Raw genomic sequence first — 17706 nt, 5'->3', positions numbered from 1 at the left:
GAACATTCAGATCAAGTACACAAAAACGGCAAATTGAGTTGCGATGCAATTCTAAAAATTCCAGAAAGTGGTAAAATGAACAAATTGAGAGCTGAAGTGTTCACTTACCTTAAAGAAAATGAATCATTTGGTCCTTGGTGTGTGAAATAAATTACAACATTTGTTAAACATCTCAAGCTCATCAGGATGAACATTTTAAAAAAGTGAATGCTGTCCTGTAGGAGAATACAAAAAAAATGACAAAACAAGTGCCATGATTTACATGTTTTATATATGATCTGATTCAAGATTCAACCTAAATGTACAGAATAGAAATGGGACTAGTTAGCAGAGAGTACAATGTCACTTTACAAATGATATTTTTTTTTTTCCATTTTGTTGCTGTTTTGGTTCAACTCATGTCCACACAGATCATTAGAATAGAAATACATCCGCGCATACTGTCAAAAAGAGATTAAGATATTTACACAATGTGCAAACCATCAATACCACACTGTTTTAAGTTTGATATTGCTTTTTTTCCACCAATTTAAACCAACAATTCCAGAGACAAATAAAAAACAACAGGATGAAAACATAAGGAAAATAATATCCTGACAAGAAAGACCACCATTAGCAGTTATCTAGGCAGCACACTGTACAAACAAATCGAGATCCATCCATCCACACATAATGTTACAAAATTAAATAAAAATCAAGTGTTAGAAGTCAATAACTATACTCAAGGGAAGCCAGACCTTCCCGTCTTGCATAAGGCATAGCATCTGATGGGCACTGCCCGAACACAGCAGTCCTCACCGAGCCGCTGCTTTACTTCTGAGGTCAATGAAAGGGTTAATTTAACGTTAAAGTAACGAGTTAAGATCATCAATAGAACCAATGGCACTACACACACCTACAGAGTGAGATGAGAGGAAGAACTACAAAACCTGAAGAGGGACAGACGGTAAACAGCACACACACACCCTCAAAAGCACGCACACACACACACACACTCACTCACTCATACACACACACACACACACACCGACAAATAGTGCCTGGTTTTTGGAGCGTTCAGCCTCTGAGAATGGATGGTGGAGGGGGTGAGGTTTGCTGTTAAGTTGTGAGTGGCTGGGGGCAGCAGCAGAAACACAGTCACTTGGATGTTTGTACTGCTTTGTCTTGTCATCACTTGGTCTTCTCCTCGGAGTGCCTCTGCTGCTGCAGGCGCTTGGCGTAGCTCTGAGCCATGGAGTTGACGATGGAAGTGACAAAGTAGCAGACCATGACCAGCACCACCTTCTCAAACACCCACGACAGCCAGTTCTCATCCTAGAAAGACACCCACAAAGAAAAAGGGTGCATGTGCTGTTAATGACCACCATACAAGCACACTGTGACATTACATTTCATTTCATTTAACTTGTATTTATCCTCGAGAGACCAATTGAGGGGTGACCCTCATTTTCAATGAATTCTGGTGTGAAATATTGAGATTGGTATGGTTGCAAATAAATTGATAAATGATGATTTAAGGATAAAACCAGTGAAAGAAGGAAACAATCCTGTGTTAGTTGGCCAATAAGTAATTGCAGTTACAGAAATGCCAAAGATGTGTTTGAGATGTAATTTAGAAATGGTTTCTCAGTTACATAGTTTGTCCACCAGAGAGCACTGACAATTATATTGGTCAACCGTTAAATGTCCCACCATAGACACATATCTAATATAACCATATTCTTCTGCCAATATTTGATGAAATGGTCCTAGTGTTTAGACAGTCTTGGAAATGTTAAGGCCCCAAGAGTAATACAAAAAAAGCTTCCATACATATAGTTATGAATTCTTAACAAATACAAACAGCATTAAAGCTCTTGTATTGATGTATTGCTCTTACCGATGGTGCGCTTGACCCAGCATGGTGCAGCTTGTTCCTCTGTGCCTCCAGGTACTGGCTGAAGGGCTTCTGGAGTGATGGTCCCACTCTGGGCACAGACCTGACATCACCACGCCCCCCCAGCATTCATCCAAACAGGAAGGCAAAGAAAAGAGAGAAAAGAGACAGGGAGAAAGAACATTAATTCACTTACCCTTTCAGCACCCTTCTTTTCACATGGAGCCCAGAGCTGAAGCTTTAGAATCTGAACACTCATTCCCTGTAAGAGCCTCAAAGTGCAGCTCATGAAGGCTTCTCTTTTCCCAGAACACTAGCAGAGGCCCCTACTGATCCACCAGTCAAGCCGCATCCCCTCTAACAGCTGGCCTTGTCCTCATGTGAGGACCCTCCATGGAGCTTCCACCATCTCTACTTAGTGCTGTGAGCAGGAGCAGGCAGCAGAGAGGACTGAAGCACAAACTCCTCAGCCCTCCTCTTATACTCCTCAGCCCTCTATAGGAGCCTGTGTCAGCCCCTTGAATCAGGAAGTGACTCGACATGATGTCATCACCTTTACCACTATTGCTGCCTTTCGGGGTGGAAAAGACATCCAATCAGGGCGTGCGCGTGCCCTTATTAGGCCGTGTGGATTAGCTCACCGGGGGGGGGGGGGGGGGGGGGGGCAATCGTAATGGATACCATTTTATCAATTCATGTCATGTAGTGGCGAAGGTGCTGTACTTTTACCATTCGGTCAGCAGTGGTACGGTGAAGAGGGATCCCTACATGATGCAGAACTTATCATTACCACGGAAAGAAAAATACACTGCAGCCTTCCCTTCTCTCCCTGGTCAGGACATAAACAGGTTGTCAAGACTAGGCTAGACTAAGCTACTGAATTTAGACAATTTACTTGAGAAAACACCAAAAGGGAAGTGGGTAATTGCTGATTTCAAATAATCCTCACTAGTTTTGACTGACTCATTCTTGTTATCTCACCCACTTTACATGCAAACACATGAAAAACATCCTGTATCAGCACTGGAACACTGTCTGCACGCATCATAGCGAGTCACCAAGGGCCATGAGAATTTCATGGGAAAGAACCTTTTATTCTTAATCCAAGAGAAACATGTCCAAACATGGAATCACCACCTACCTGGACATTACATACATGTAAGTGGTCATTTAACAACCAATACATATCCATAAAAAAAACATTAAGAAGCTCCTATGGACATGTTATTACAGTTTTTCTAAGAGATCAGCATGAAGTCTGACTAAACATTTTTCATAATGACAATTCATGCCTATCGGCATTATTTAAAAAAAAAAATAGTTTTACTTCAAGCCAATTTCAACATTTCCAATCTTGTTTGAAGACCAACAATTAGTGTGTTCTTCTACTTCTGATAAATTGGCTAAATTTGATATTGGTTAAACCAGTCAAAGAATGTTTTTCTACGTCCATGATAATGTTTCTCGCCTTGCTGGGGAATTTCAAGTCAAAGCTTAACTTGGTGAGTCAGACCAACATGTTCAGATGGGACCTCACATGCCTGACCACCAATGCTGCTGAAATGAATTGCATGTGGAGGTTATTTACGGGGGGGGGAGAAACCCTTTGTGTGGAAAAATGCATGCACCTAAACCCCCCGCAGTGAAGTGAACGCATTGATTCATGCAGGATCCCTAATCAGTGGTCAAAGAAATGAATCTGAAAATGTTTACAAATGCATAGCCGACCATGAAACCACAGTGGAATAGATGATGACTTCACAAATACCTGATAAATGCAGTTATTCCACACACACGTACACGTACACACACACACAATATAGAGAGACACTTACCCAATGAGTGACACCATTTGCTCCACTATGTGCTTACTGAAGGTAATGATAACGAATAGTTTCTGTAAGAAAACAAGGGAGAGAAAGATTAATGAACTTTAACCCCATCCCTTTCTGTTCATATCTATCTATGGTTCATATGCAGGCTTGCAGAGGTATACAACACACACACCAACATTCTTTTTCGTTTTTATTATAGGACAACTGTTTTACAGGACACACAAAGGGAAACAATTAATAACAAAACAATGAAGTGTCTCTAAGGAAACATAGATTAATAGACATATATTGCGTTTTTTTAGTGGCACTGTGAGAAATTGAGGCCACATCTGCCACTATCTACAGACACGCTAATTACAACATTTAAAGCTGGCAGTTAAAGACCCTGCTAGGGTATTTGTGCGGTTTGAAAAGCACCCGAGTGTGCGTGGGGCGGCAAACCACAATATACTTCTCCGGTCCTGAAACTGATCAGCTTTTAAAACTGCATGACACATGGCCCCCTGGACAAAATCAGACAGGATATGACCCGTGTATGTCCAAGAGGTTCAAGGTACAAAAAAGAAGTCAATACAATAGAGTCTGCCCCTGCAGCCTCTACAGTCTGCTCAATTTCCTTCTTTCTTACAGTCTACCTTCTCATGTCCTACATCCTCCATACCTCCTGCTGCCTCACAAGCCCCTTTGTCTGAAAACTTTCACAGTGAGATCACCCACTGGTACCACCAAGAGACGGATAGGTTTAGTTTGTTAAAGACTCCCAGCGACTCATACACACTCAGACTCTCTTAGTATAGGTTAGGTTTATATTAGTCACTGGTGTGGCAGACTCAACAATACACTACGCAATTAACTTCTTACTTCTTTCTTTTTAAATCTGATGGATTTAAAAAAAAATCAAAACTCTTGTTTAAGACTTGTTAAAAGCATCCCTCCTTTCATCTGGAGCCTGTTTATATGGTCTGGATGAATCCTGCAACTAAAACAAGGATAAAGGAATCCCCAAAAGGACAAGAGCAGCACCAGTCAGAAATAGTTCAGTTAGAATGAGTGCACAATTAGGAGTTTCTCACAGCCACCACCGACTCATGATCTAAGCACTAGGTCTGATCTCAGCTCCCCCACAGGTTCTGAGGTAGTGCGGGTTGGTTCAAAGTGAATCAGCGGTGCATTCCCTCTTTTTTCTTAAGAGTGATTTTTTTTTTACATGCATTATTACGATGTGGACAGAGAATTGGGTTGACATGAAAGAAAAATGTTTAGTCATATTTGAAGCCAAGACGCTGCGTGTGTATGGGCAGAGATTTGTGTCAGTAGAACTTGAATTCGAATTGATAGAACTTGAATTTGAATTGATCAACTTGAATAGGAATTGATCAACCTGCATTTGAATTATTGATACTTGAATTCGAATTTATACACTTGAATATGAATTATCCATTTGAATTTGAATTAATTGTACTTGAATCTGAATTTTATTTACTTGAATCTGAATCAGTTAATATTCCAAATGACTTTCAAATAAAAATTCAAAATTCAAGTTTTCAAATTCAAGTAGAAAAAATTCAAGTAGAAAAAATTCAAGTAGAAAAAATTCAAGTTGAAAAAATTCAAGTAGAAAAAATTCAAGTTGAAAAAATTCAAGTAGAAAAAATTCAAGTTGAAAAAATTCAAGTAGAAAAAATTCAAGTTGAAAAAATTCAAGTAAAAATGTGCACATCCGGTTTCTTTGAGGAAGAGCAATCGAGTGCAGATCTCTGATCCTAGGCTACAGCGTCTGGCCGGTGACCGTTATTTAACGTTCAGGAAATATAAAGTCATACATTAATTTGTTTAATCATCGTCTGTGTTTTTGACCTCTTGTTTTATAATCAGACGTGTCAGATGAATCGACACATTTATTGTGATTTTTTATTATTCTTCTGCAGCTGCAGTTGGTGCTGAAAATAAATTGCAAACTGCGCACTTACAGATGCCACCTCAGGCTTAATATTCACCATTTGCTTAGCTCTATTGATAATAATAAAGAGAAGCTTTATTTAAACACTGTCCGTGACGGTGGTGATTGATTCATTGTAACTTTGTTTGCTAGATAGAATCTCACAGAGGGAAGCGGCTGTCTCCCCTCACATTATGCCTACATGTTCTCTATAGGCACGCAGTCAGTCTTGCGACACAGCGCTGTGTTCTAATTAAAACCCGACAGGAATAAGTTGGCTACAATTGCCCCGCACGGCCGCCGAATAGTCGAATCTCTGGACTGAAAAGGCAGATGTGGCGGGGGGCGGCCGCTTGTAGGTTCGCTCGGTCGAGAAGGCGACTGCGCCGGGCATCACTGAGCTTCTCCCCGCGGGGAGAGTCAGCGAGTCGGGCAGGGCTGGAGCGGCTCTGCCCCCAGCTACGGCGCATGAACCACCGGGGAACATAGGACCCTTTTTTGGAAAAACGGGGAACATAGGACCCTTTTTTTAAAAAGGCAGTTGTACTGCCATGCAAGCCGCACATAGAGGCTTGGCGAGCCGCGCTATGAGTAACGCTGCTATAAACGATGCCCTTTCAAACCCAATAGGTCTAGGCCTAATTTATTTCAACTGTTCGAGATCTGACAACTGTACGTGCAGTCATGCATAAACACTTAGGCTACAATAAATAGGCGTGAAGATAAATACCTAACAATAGGCTATTAGAATTAGGCTACTAAGTGAAATGAGTGATGACAGTCAGATAGGCTAGTGGAGACTGACAGCTGAGTGCTGTCTGATAAGCCGGACAGAGAGCGTCGGAGGAATCCTCCGTCTCTAAACATGTGAAAAAATTAATAAATAATCAATTAGCTTATCTATAAATAAGTTTGCCATGTTACTGTTTATTGTATTTAGGATTTTAGCTCATTTGGACGCTGTTTGACCGTCTGTTTTCATTGATATAGCTTATTGGCGATATTATAACTACCTTTCATTACTGAAACGTGATTAGTGTTCTAAAAGATACTTCGATTATAAAACAAGAGGTCAAAAACACAGACGATGATTAAACAAATTAATGTATGACTTTATATTTCCTGAACGTTAAATAACGGTCACCGGCCAGACGCTGTAGCCTAGGATCAGAGATCTGCACTCGATTGCTCTTCCTCAAAGAAACCGGATGTGCACATTTTTACTTGAATTTTTTCAACTTGAATTTTTTCTACTTGAATTTTTTCAACTTGAATTTTTTCTACTTGAATTTTTTCAACTTGAATTTTTTCTACTTGAATTTTTTCTACTTGAATTTTTTCTACTTGAATTTGAAAACTTGAATTTTGAATTTTTATTTGAAAGTCATTTGGAATATTAACTGATTCAGATTCAAGTAAATAAAATTCAGATTCAAGTACAATTAATTCAAATTCAAATGGATAATTCATATTCAAGTGTATAAATTCGAATTCAAGTATCAATAATTCAAATGCAGGTTGATCAATTCCTATTCAAGTCGATCAATTCAAATTCAAGTTCTATCAATTCAAATTCAAGTTCTACTGACACAAATCTCTGCCCATACGTGTATGGTATGTGCTGCCTGTATGGTTTGGTTTAACCGCTGCAGAAAACCTGGTGTTACTTGAGGTCTTTTTGATAGTTTCTAACCGCCTCTGCTTTAACCTTTTAGTTGAGCCACCGACCTGTATATGCATCTTGATGATGGCTTTCCCAATTAGAGTCGCTCCAAAGAAGGTCCAGAAGGGAACAAGGAAATGGCCACAAGTTATTCCAGCCAGGTCAAAGAGAGGATTAGGGATCTGAAAAAACACACACACACACATTTTCATCCATAATGATTAATGTTTGTTCAAATGAGGAAATCTCAAATACGACATACATTTTGGATCATGCATGTATATAGAAATTGCATTGATTTGATAAACGACCTCCAATAAGTTTTAACTTACAGAGGCACAAGCCAAGATCCCGAAAAATCCCACTTTCTGCACCATATGCTGGACTCCCAGTTTTGCTCTTGTGACAAAATCCTGCAAGAGATTAAAAAAACAACAAAAAAAACATCAGTGCTGTCAGATATGAATGGGTTTTCCCTTACTCTTACTTGCTTTGTACTATACTACACTGCAACACAATTTCTTTTAAATACATGGGTGTCTCTAAATACATATCTCCCTTTTATTCTTTCCTTAAAATAACCGCTGTCTACTTCTCGCACATGTGTGGGTTTTTAACCAAACTAAAGTGTCTGCGATGTTATTTCAAGAAATGAGAGCCTTGGTGAGTGTACTCCGGTAAAATATATCTGCTATTTCTGGGCACTGAAAGATATATGTTTTTTTGTTTTGACGACTTGCGGGGGTGAAATGTCTGTGGTTACCTGGTGAAGCCAATGCGGGAAGGAGATTAGGAGGCAGTTTAGAGTGCTGGCGTCTCATCAATGTCAAATTTGAAAGCAATTTATATTTAAGTTTAGTCTAACTAATTTGCATTTCAAATGCATATAAGTTTTTACCTCAACAACACTTCTTGTAGTCAATATTTGCTGTGCATATATGTTCATTGAGAATCTTGATCCCCTCATGAAGATGTCACAATAGCCCTAATAGAGACGTCCAAGTGACAAGATCTGATTTTTTTTCAAGTTTGTTTCAGTATTGTATGTGCTTTTTCCCCTTGCTAGTGATGTGAAGTGTCAGACTCTTTAGTACAAAATATTCTGTGGCACTACTAATGAGGATGTCTTGACACCTTCCTGTATTTCTTGAATTGATAATACAGTTTAAAGCAAAAGGTGTTCGCTGTGGATAAAATGAACAAAAAACACCTCTAAGTGACGGCTTTGTCTTTGAACACTGTGACACGCATTCCCATGAAGCATGTGTTCCTCCAGTCTAAACAAAAGAGCTTTGACTCGTGAAAGAGATTGTTGCTTAGAAAAGCTAAGACAACGCATGTGTGGCTACATCCTGAACACATTCCCAATGATGAAAGACATGTGATGTGTGGTTAGCCCTCTTCAGCCCCCTTAGCCCAGAACCACTGAAGGGAGAATATGTGACAGAGACGATGTACACAAATTCTCTGTTCAAGTTCTGCTGACTCAGCATCAAATCTCGGCCGACTCCAGTCATGTGCAGTTGGTTCCTGAAAGAGCTGTCTGTCATTCAAATTAGAGGCCGGTGAAAAGAGTGAAGGAGGGAGGGAGTGAAGCCCGAGGGATGATTAAAGGGGGAGCTGTGCTCAGGGTGACTCACCCACAAACAGACAGATTTACTGGAAGTGTAAGGGTGGGGGAGGAGGACTTCACCGAAGTCACATGGTACTTTAAGACCAATCACTGGACAGTGGCTCCATGGTCAGTTGTGCATTATAAGGATGAGGACAAATCAGACATGATCATATTGGGTGGGCTGACAAAGTGTAAATATCTAACACCTATCTTAATATGGAACCAAACTGAGGGATTGTTTCTTCAATGTTCAGTGTAGTTGCTGTGTGTTTTCAATGGAAGGCATGCTTGACCCTGTTCTACCTTTCTGTTCAAATATGGCAAATTTGGGAGGACAAGAATTAACCTATTTTCTGCTTTAATTAAATGAAGTAAAAAATTATACACCATACGTTAAGGTTTCCAATTTGCCACCACAACTCAAATGAAAAGCGCATCAGAGGTAGGTAATGTTCCTTAAATCTTTACACAAATGATTCTTTGTATTAACAGTATGTGCCAATGTATAAGTCCTGCAAAAGAAAAGTTTGTGTGCAACTCAGACCTGAGCGCCCTCTGCCTGCTCCAGCATCTCCTCAAACTCCTCGTAGTCTTCATCATCTGGATCAGCTCCTGACTGACGCGCCGCTCTGGCCATGAAATATGGAGGCAGCTCTCCGATGGCAGTGCCTGCCCCCTACACCAAAACATAGTCCATGTTAAATTCAGTACTTCTTTAACACACACACACACACACACACACACACACACACACACACACACACACACACACACACACACACACACACACACACACACACACACACACACACACACACACACACACACACACACACACACACACACACACACACACACACACACACACACACACACACACACACACACACACACACACACACACACACACACACACACACACACACACACACACACACACACCTGAATTTGTTTACCACAACTGCTTTGTGTAAATTAATTAACACATACCTTGGGGCTGAGAATAAGATACCAGAAAAGCCTTTTTAAGTTGTAATAACATTCTATCGTTTGTGCACTGGCATGATTGGAGACCCAATTCTTGGTTTCCAGCTGTCAGAGTGCCACCCACTGCTTGTGCTGCCAACATTCTTGCCATTTTTCCAGTGCGGATCACTGTATTGTCTCTTTATTCAAACTACAACTCACCCACATGCAGGCCTCCAGGCGGACCTTTGACATGATTGAGAAGAGAGTGATGCTTCCCTCTAGTCCTCCGTCAGGACAGACAATCTGGTCTGGGTACGGAGGCTCTGGGAAGTCTGTGGAGCCACACTCGTATGCTGCCAGGGTTACTGATGCTATGTGAGGACCCTAAGGGAGAGATAGGGAAAGATGGTTAGGAATGAGCTCCTTTGATGGACTGGAAGCCAGTGGGAGGCAGACCAACACATGCAATTATCATAGGTCATACGTTTTTAGTATACCCTCATTGATTGGTGAAAAAATTGTTTAGGAACACTTCTCAGTATAAGTATTTGTATAACCTGCTGTTGTATGGTTAAACACCGATCGTGAGCTTACAGTTATCTGCCCAAAGTTACAGACACACGGCAACAGTAGCTGAGTCACAGTCTCCCTGACAGTTAGGTTTATCATCCTTTATCATTTTGAAGCTGTCTGGTTAGGCCGAGCCACCTGGCTTCAATTACACTTGGCCCCACACCTGTGAATACAACACAGCTATTCCATTATGCCTGCTTAAGGTGATACAGGCAACACTGACAGTAGATTGACAGCGCACAATTATTCTGCGTTGACTGTGAATGCTCCCCCACAGCAAGTCTCCACCGCACGCTGAGTAAGAGCACACAGGAGGCTTCTTTAAGTTTACAAAACACGCTCTGTTTCAAAATGACTGGCACATCTTCATGACAAGACAAGTCGGCAAGAAGAAACTAAGCTGTGATTCAAACTCTGTAAACCAAATTGTGACAGATAGACATCCAGTGGCCCTCCAGTGAACTCAGCGCAGTGAAGAAAGCACATCAGAACTATTTGCATACAAGGCAGAAGACCACTTATTTGCTCAGTAACCATTTAGTAAGTGGATTTCATCAAGTAACCATCAAATGAAATGACTGCCAAATGTTCTGTTATGAGAGCCTTACCGGTAGTGGGGTAGATATGTGAAGTTTTTTGGAAAGGTGACACAGCAGAAAGGCCCACGGGGTCATTAAAAAAGGCTTTATCCTCTTAGCAGCATGAATGAGCTCAGCAAATTTTACGGCAATCTGCTTTCACATTTTGACCTTGGGAGTTGTTCATAAAAAGTGCTAAATTCTGGGGAAATCCAACTATTATTTTTCAAAAGTAAAAATAAATTGTGTTGGTGGAGCTCAAGTTCTTACTTTATAGTGGCATGCAGCTCGCAAAGTGAGTCGACATCCTCTGTGAATTACAGAATTAATGAGAGACTGGACACTAATAGACCAAAAATCCTGTTCTAAAACCAAAAGAGATTGGTGGACAATGTGGTGGATCATCATGGCTTGGTGATTTGATCAAATATGCACATCTACAAGTACAAGCAAGAATATATAAGCAATGACTCCCAAAACATCACAATGAATCATAACATCATACTGGTGGTGAGTGAATCCCCTTTCCCATGAGCACAATGACTTCATGCTCTCTATGGGGCTATCTATTAATGCGTCTGGGTTGAGGTGGAGTAACTCTGCTGGTGGTGGGAGATGTGTTTTTTTTTCCCCCTTCAAAATGAAAACCGGGAGTTTCCTGCCTATGGCTGACATCAACACCGAGTAGGCAGTAGTGATAGGAGCTGTTGGTCTGTGAATAGGAAATAGTCTTCTTATGAGCAGAAGGCTTACATCATGTGAACAAGAACAGCTGGTCGCAGGATTTGAGCGATGCTTTGCAAGGTTCTGTGGATGCAGCGGATTGGGATAAGAAACCAAAATGACACAAAGTGCTGGACATCATTGGCAGCTTGACAGACCGTGTCCGTCCAAGTATCAACTTTTGAATGACTAACACCCTTTTCAGTAGAGAGGTGTGCTAACTATTATAATTCAATTTGATTGGGAGGGTTTTACATGGTATAAGTGTATCTAATATGGAAGCTAGAGAGAAGCAGATGCTCCAAGAAGATGAGGTTGGGATATAAACAAGGGGAATAAGATGAAGGATGCCTGGGTAGCCAGGAGAAGGCAAGAGAGCTGAACCACTTCAAGCCATGCAAAAAGCTTTTCCCAACAATTACAACCCCGTTCAACATGCTGTTGAAAGTATTGTATCTATGGTCAATTAATAATGACTAAAGATAATAGTCAATTAAAGGGCAATGCACATACATAACACTACATTCTAGTATGTTTGGCCATAGTGGGGAATCCCTCAGGCTACACCTCCAATGGCTGATGAGACTTACAGAAGTAGGATCTTCCTAACTTTCAAAAGAAGGGGTTCAAACAAAAGTGTCCAAATAAAATAATGTCCTGCTGAAATATGAAGCATAAAAAGAAAAATGCTTTGAAAGACTGGGAGGTACTACTCAAATTATTGGGATGGCTGATTTCCATTGTATTCTGTAAGATTAAGGTTTTAATCATTTTCAAGTGTGCAACGTCAGGTTGAGACACATAGGAGATAGACTTGATCAGAAAAGCCTCTAGATGGCCATCACGTGTTCATGAGACACAAAGGGAAGTCGCTATGAAAAAAAGTGTCTTTAAGTGTCTACAATCCAATAGCAAATGTGGTAACTATAAAACATCATGTGAGCTTTAAAGCATTAATGGAAGGAGTAGACATCAGCTCGGAAAAACAGGAAGGTTACAGTTACATCTTTTTCCATTGTTTCATTATAATGGAAATAGCTGACTCAGCTGGCCCACATCAGCACGTTCTACACAACAGAAGCCACATCATCAGCCGAAATCAGACGATGTTTCAGAATTTCTTCCTCTCTTTCATGTAGCTAAATTCTGCTTTTTTTAACCACGACCAAGACAAATGACACACATTTTGGTGAATCAGTCATACAGACATTCTGTGACTGCCTGATTTGGTTAGTTGTGTACAGAAGGGTGGCAAAATGAAACAAGTAGAAGAGAGTGAATATACAGTGCCTTGCAAAAGTATTCATACCCCCTGAACTTTTCCACATTTTGTTAAATTACAACCACACAGGTTAATTTATTAAATTGGGATTTTATGTGATAGACCAACACACAGTGACGCACAATTGTGAAGTGGAATGAAAATTAAATATGTTTTACAATATTTTTTATAAATAAAAAACTGAAAAATGTGGCGTGCATAAGTATTCAGCCCCCCTGAGTCAATATGTTGTAGAACCACCTATCTCTGCAATTACAGCTCCAAATCTATGTCTCCACCAGCTTTGTACATCTACAGACTGACATTATTGCCCATTCTTCTTTGCAAAATAGCTTGAGCTTCAGATTCTGCGTCAGGTTGGATGGAAAGCGTCTGTGAACAGCAATGTTCAAGTCTTTCCAGATATTCTCAATTGTATTTAGGTCTGAACATTGACTGGGCCATTCTAACACATGAATATGCTTTGATCTAAACCATTCAATTGTAGATCTGGCTGTATGTTTAGGGTAGTTGTCCTGCTGGAAGGTGAACCTCCGCCCCAGCCTCAAGTCTTTTGCAGACTCTAACAGGTTTTCTGCCATGTATTTGGCTCCATCCATCTTCCCTTCAACTCTAACCAGCTTCCCCGTCCCTGCTGCAGAAAAGGACCCCCAAAGCATGTTGCTGCCACCACCATGTTTCATAGTGGGGATGGTACGTTCAGGGGGATGTGCAGTGTTAGTTTTCCACCACACATTGCATTTTGCCAAAAACTAAAATGTTGGTCTCTAACCAGAGCACCATCCTCAAACCCTTGCCACAAGCCATTCGGGGGACACAGCATAGTCAGATGAGACCAAACTTGAAGTTTTTGGCCTTAATGCAAAATGCATTATGTGGCAGAAAACTAACACTGCACATCACCCTGAACACACCTTCCCTACCGTGAAATATGGTGGTGGCAGCATCATGCTGTGGTGATGCTTTTCTTCAGCAGGGACAGGGAAGCTGGTTGGAGTTGTTTGGAAGATGGATGGAGCCAAATACAGGGCAGAAAACCTGTTAGAGTCTGCAAGAGAGCTGAGACTGGGTGTAGATTCACCTTGCAGAAGGAAAACTACCCTCAACATACAGCCAGATTTACAATGGAATGGTTTAGATCAAAGCATAGTCATGTGTTAGAATGGCCCAGTCAAAGTCCAGACCTAAATACAATTGAGAATATCTAGAAAGACTTGAAAATTGCTGTTCACAGATGCTTTCCATCCAATCTGATGCTGAATCTGAAGCTCGAGCTATTTTGCAAAGAAGAATGGGCAATAATGCCAGTCTGTAGATGTGCAAAGCTGTAATTGCAGTGATAGGTGGTTCTACAACATATTGACTCAGGGGGCTGAATACTTTTGCACGCTACACTTTTCAGTTTTTCATTTATAAAAAAAATTGTAAAACATATTTCATTTTCATTCCACTTCACAATTATGCGTCACTTTGTGTTGGTCTATCACATAAAATCCCAATATAATAAATTAACCTGTGTGGTTGTAATTTAACAAAATGTGGAAAAGTTCAGGGGGTATGAATACTTTTGCAAGGCACTGTACAGTATGGCGCCATCTTCTGGAAACTACAGGGATATACACAAATTGGCTTTGAATAAAGTAGGAGTTTTATGCTAATTATTTGGGTATATCCGGAAGAGAGAGAGTTGTGGGTAAATTAAGTGTAATTTACATCAGGGGGGGGGGGAAAAACTGAAATTTTAGAAAAGCAAAGGTCTTTCTTAGCCATGCTTACGAATACAGCATACCAGATAATGATGCTTGCCAGTTTCCCTTTACAGCCATTATCATTTTACCACCTTTTGACTGTTGAGATATGGACCGCATGTGGGCCGGATGAGGCAGTTTTTCCCCAGGAACATGTAAATGTACTAACAGGTATCATCACAACTGCAGATGATTGGATCTAAATGTGGTGTCAGTGGAAACTTACATCCATTTACTGTGTGTGCTTTGTGTACCTACATGTTGCTCATTAAACTGCAATTTTTCATCACACCCACCAAGTAAGGTGGATTTGTTGCTCATTAAACTGCAATTTTTCATCACACCCACCAAGTAAGGTGGATTTGTTCCTATTGTAATACTGTTATATGTAACAATGTTGGCTGAGCATTTAAATATGTTTATTCTAACTGGAGATAATCATCTGTGTAGACTGTCTGGGAGTTTCTCTGTATTCTGTACTAATCAGGTTGGTAACTGATGTGACGTGAACACTGCTGTAAACATTAAAAAAATATCCCTTACCAGATAGAGGAGGAAGGTGTGCAGGCCAGTCCCAAGGCCAACTGAGGACAGGATCCCAAGGCCTACCCAGTAGGCACACCATAGGAACCTCTTCTCCAGGTACTCAACATGCTGGAGGTGAAGACATTCAAATAAAAAAGGTTAAGGAGGCAGAGTATACGGGAAATGCTCATTGAATTGAGACATTTTTTCATTGTTGGTCAAGGACAAAAATGAATATATTCATATTATTTAGTACACTTTCTTCCTCACTTGTATTCAAAATATAATCTCCCCACTTAATCAATATCAGCGTTGTATTAGATTTTTTTTAAATTTCCATTTGAATTTCATGGCAGACCCTAAATGATCATATTACGAGATAAATACTAGTTCATTACAAATGTGAATAAACTAGGAAGATGTTATGAAAGACTGGTGATCTTTTAGCTGACCTGTAACAGACCAGTGCACACAGGAATCTGTAAACGAAACCTTCAGCCAAATGACTGTATGATCAAAGGTTGCTTGACAACAGTGCAGACCTCATTATCTCCTGACACAAGCTTTTGGCTAGGAAAGTTTTGAGGTGGATAAGGAGCAATGTGTTGATTATTAACATCAGTTACCGACACAAACAATTCAGTCAAGGCTTACTTTTTGGTGTGTTCCCTCCGTGGAGTAGGCGATGGATAACAGAGAACATAACACCAAAACTAAGAACACTGTGCCTCGTCGTTGCCAAAGCCTGAACAGGACGGGAAGGAAAACAAAATGTCAATAATTAAACTTGTTCCTAACATACAAACTAGAAAGGCAAGGGTGGGGGGGGTCTCCAGCTTTTGAGGGACAGATATGTTCCTTTTTAAACCCAATTCTTTAGGTCAGAGGGTATCAATGCTTTACCAATTGGTGTCACAAGAAAAACTTAGTAGGACAAAAGGTCACAAGCGCACACACGCACACACCAACATCCCAACCGCAGCAGTGAACAAACATCTCACACTAGCGAAACCTGTTTAACTTCTTACTTCAACGTCAATTCCTTTAGCTTGATGAGTGTTTCCAGGAGGAAGTAATGCAATGTGGTGACAGGCCTCCTCCACACCACCAAGGAGAGGCGATCCTCCTTATCCTTCTGCCGCCTCTCTCTTACTGAGAAGTCTGCGGAACAAACACAAATACAATCACCTTGTAACACTGCAACACCCGTATCTACATCAATACTTATATGCTGTTGAGTTGGGGATGCTAAAGACATGATATACACATGAAATAAACAGGTCTGGTTTTGTCCTTGCTCTAGTTGTTGTTTGCACCTGAAAACAGACCTAGAGCCACCTTAAATAATTCAGCTTGAGTGTTTTTTTTTCATTGACTTGTTCAAACCAAGTGGCGGTAGCTACTTATCAGTCTGTGTCATCAGAGATTACGCAATCTAAACATTACAGAGAGGGGGGGACTGGAGACACGTCAGAGCTGAGCGTTAACTTCTCTGTGCTGTACATTATAAAAAGAAAAGTTTAAAAAACCAACCTGTAGACTTGCCATTCCGTTTGTCCTTGGCTCCTGCGCGTTTCTGAGGCTGTTCGCAACTCGCTCCATTGGCTGCCATGTCCATCAAGGGTTTAGCAGATCAGGCAGTCTGAGACGAAAGAAAAATTACAACTATTGTGTGTCCCGTTCAAGAGCGCCGTCACCGCTTCTCATTGACCGAAGATAACGCGACAGTGTGAGCGGGACTCCCACAAGTGATGAAATCCTTATCAACAGCTCTTGGGCAATATACAACATAAGATCGTTATAACGAACATTTCGTCTACATGCCCGGGCTGACATTCACATGATGTGGTGCTTACAGATAGAAAAAATATCATATACAAAGCAATAAGAAGTAAGTAAACACAGACCCCCTCGCGACAATATCCCAAACATTGAACACAAATAGCCGTCCTCTCTGTAGGTCAATTTGTAATAAGATATGATGACAAATACGTGTACACCATCATCCTCTAAATGCTAACCGGTTAGCCAACACGCTAATAGCTAAGCTAGGGACGTTGGCAGTCTCTACATCAAAATATTTGTTTTATAATCAATAACGAGAGGCCTTACTTGTAGGGAGAAATGTAAAAATGTTCCTTGTCGCTGTGCTAGTGTAGTAATGAGAAAATGTACGCTATAAAGAGAAGAAACAGAGCGTTGTTTGTTAAAATTAAATGACAGACGTGCCTCTTTCCTTTACTCTTCACCCGGAAACAAACGTTGGAAGTTTCAAAGTAAAATCACCGTGCTGTTGAGACGTATATCACCTCTTTCAAACGAATGTGTAATTAACCCAGTATAGCAAAATAAACAACTAAATAAACGTAGAAACAAAAAA

General features: G+C 40.6%; 1 protein-coding gene across 1 annotated transcript; it reads right to left on the bottom strand.

Moving 5' to 3' along the window:
• Positions 1-253: 253 nt before the first annotated feature.
• On the bottom strand, positions 254-17577 carry vmp1 (vacuole membrane protein 1). Its single transcript, XM_080025104.1, has 12 exons — positions 17439-17577; positions 16860-16968; positions 16355-16487; positions 15981-16071; positions 15345-15455; positions 10117-10281; positions 9473-9604; positions 7646-7726; positions 7379-7495; positions 3712-3773; positions 1880-1979; positions 254-1314 (listed from the first exon to the last, which is right to left on the bottom strand). The coding sequence occupies exons 2-12, from the start codon at positions 16942-16944 to the stop codon at positions 1171-1173; spliced, it is 1221 nt and encodes a 406-aa protein (XP_079881230.1). The 5' UTR covers positions 16945-16968; positions 17439-17577; the 3' UTR covers positions 254-1170.
• Positions 17578-17706: the final 129 nt, after the last annotated feature.

Source organism: Ammodytes marinus, assembly GCF_949987685.1.
Source record: "Ammodytes marinus genome assembly, chromosome: 3".
Lineage (NCBI taxonomy): Eukaryota > Metazoa > Chordata > Actinopteri > Uranoscopiformes > Ammodytidae > Ammodytes > Ammodytes marinus.
Note: the sequence above shows the minus strand (reverse complement) of the source record. Positions and strands in the feature narration are given on the sequence as shown.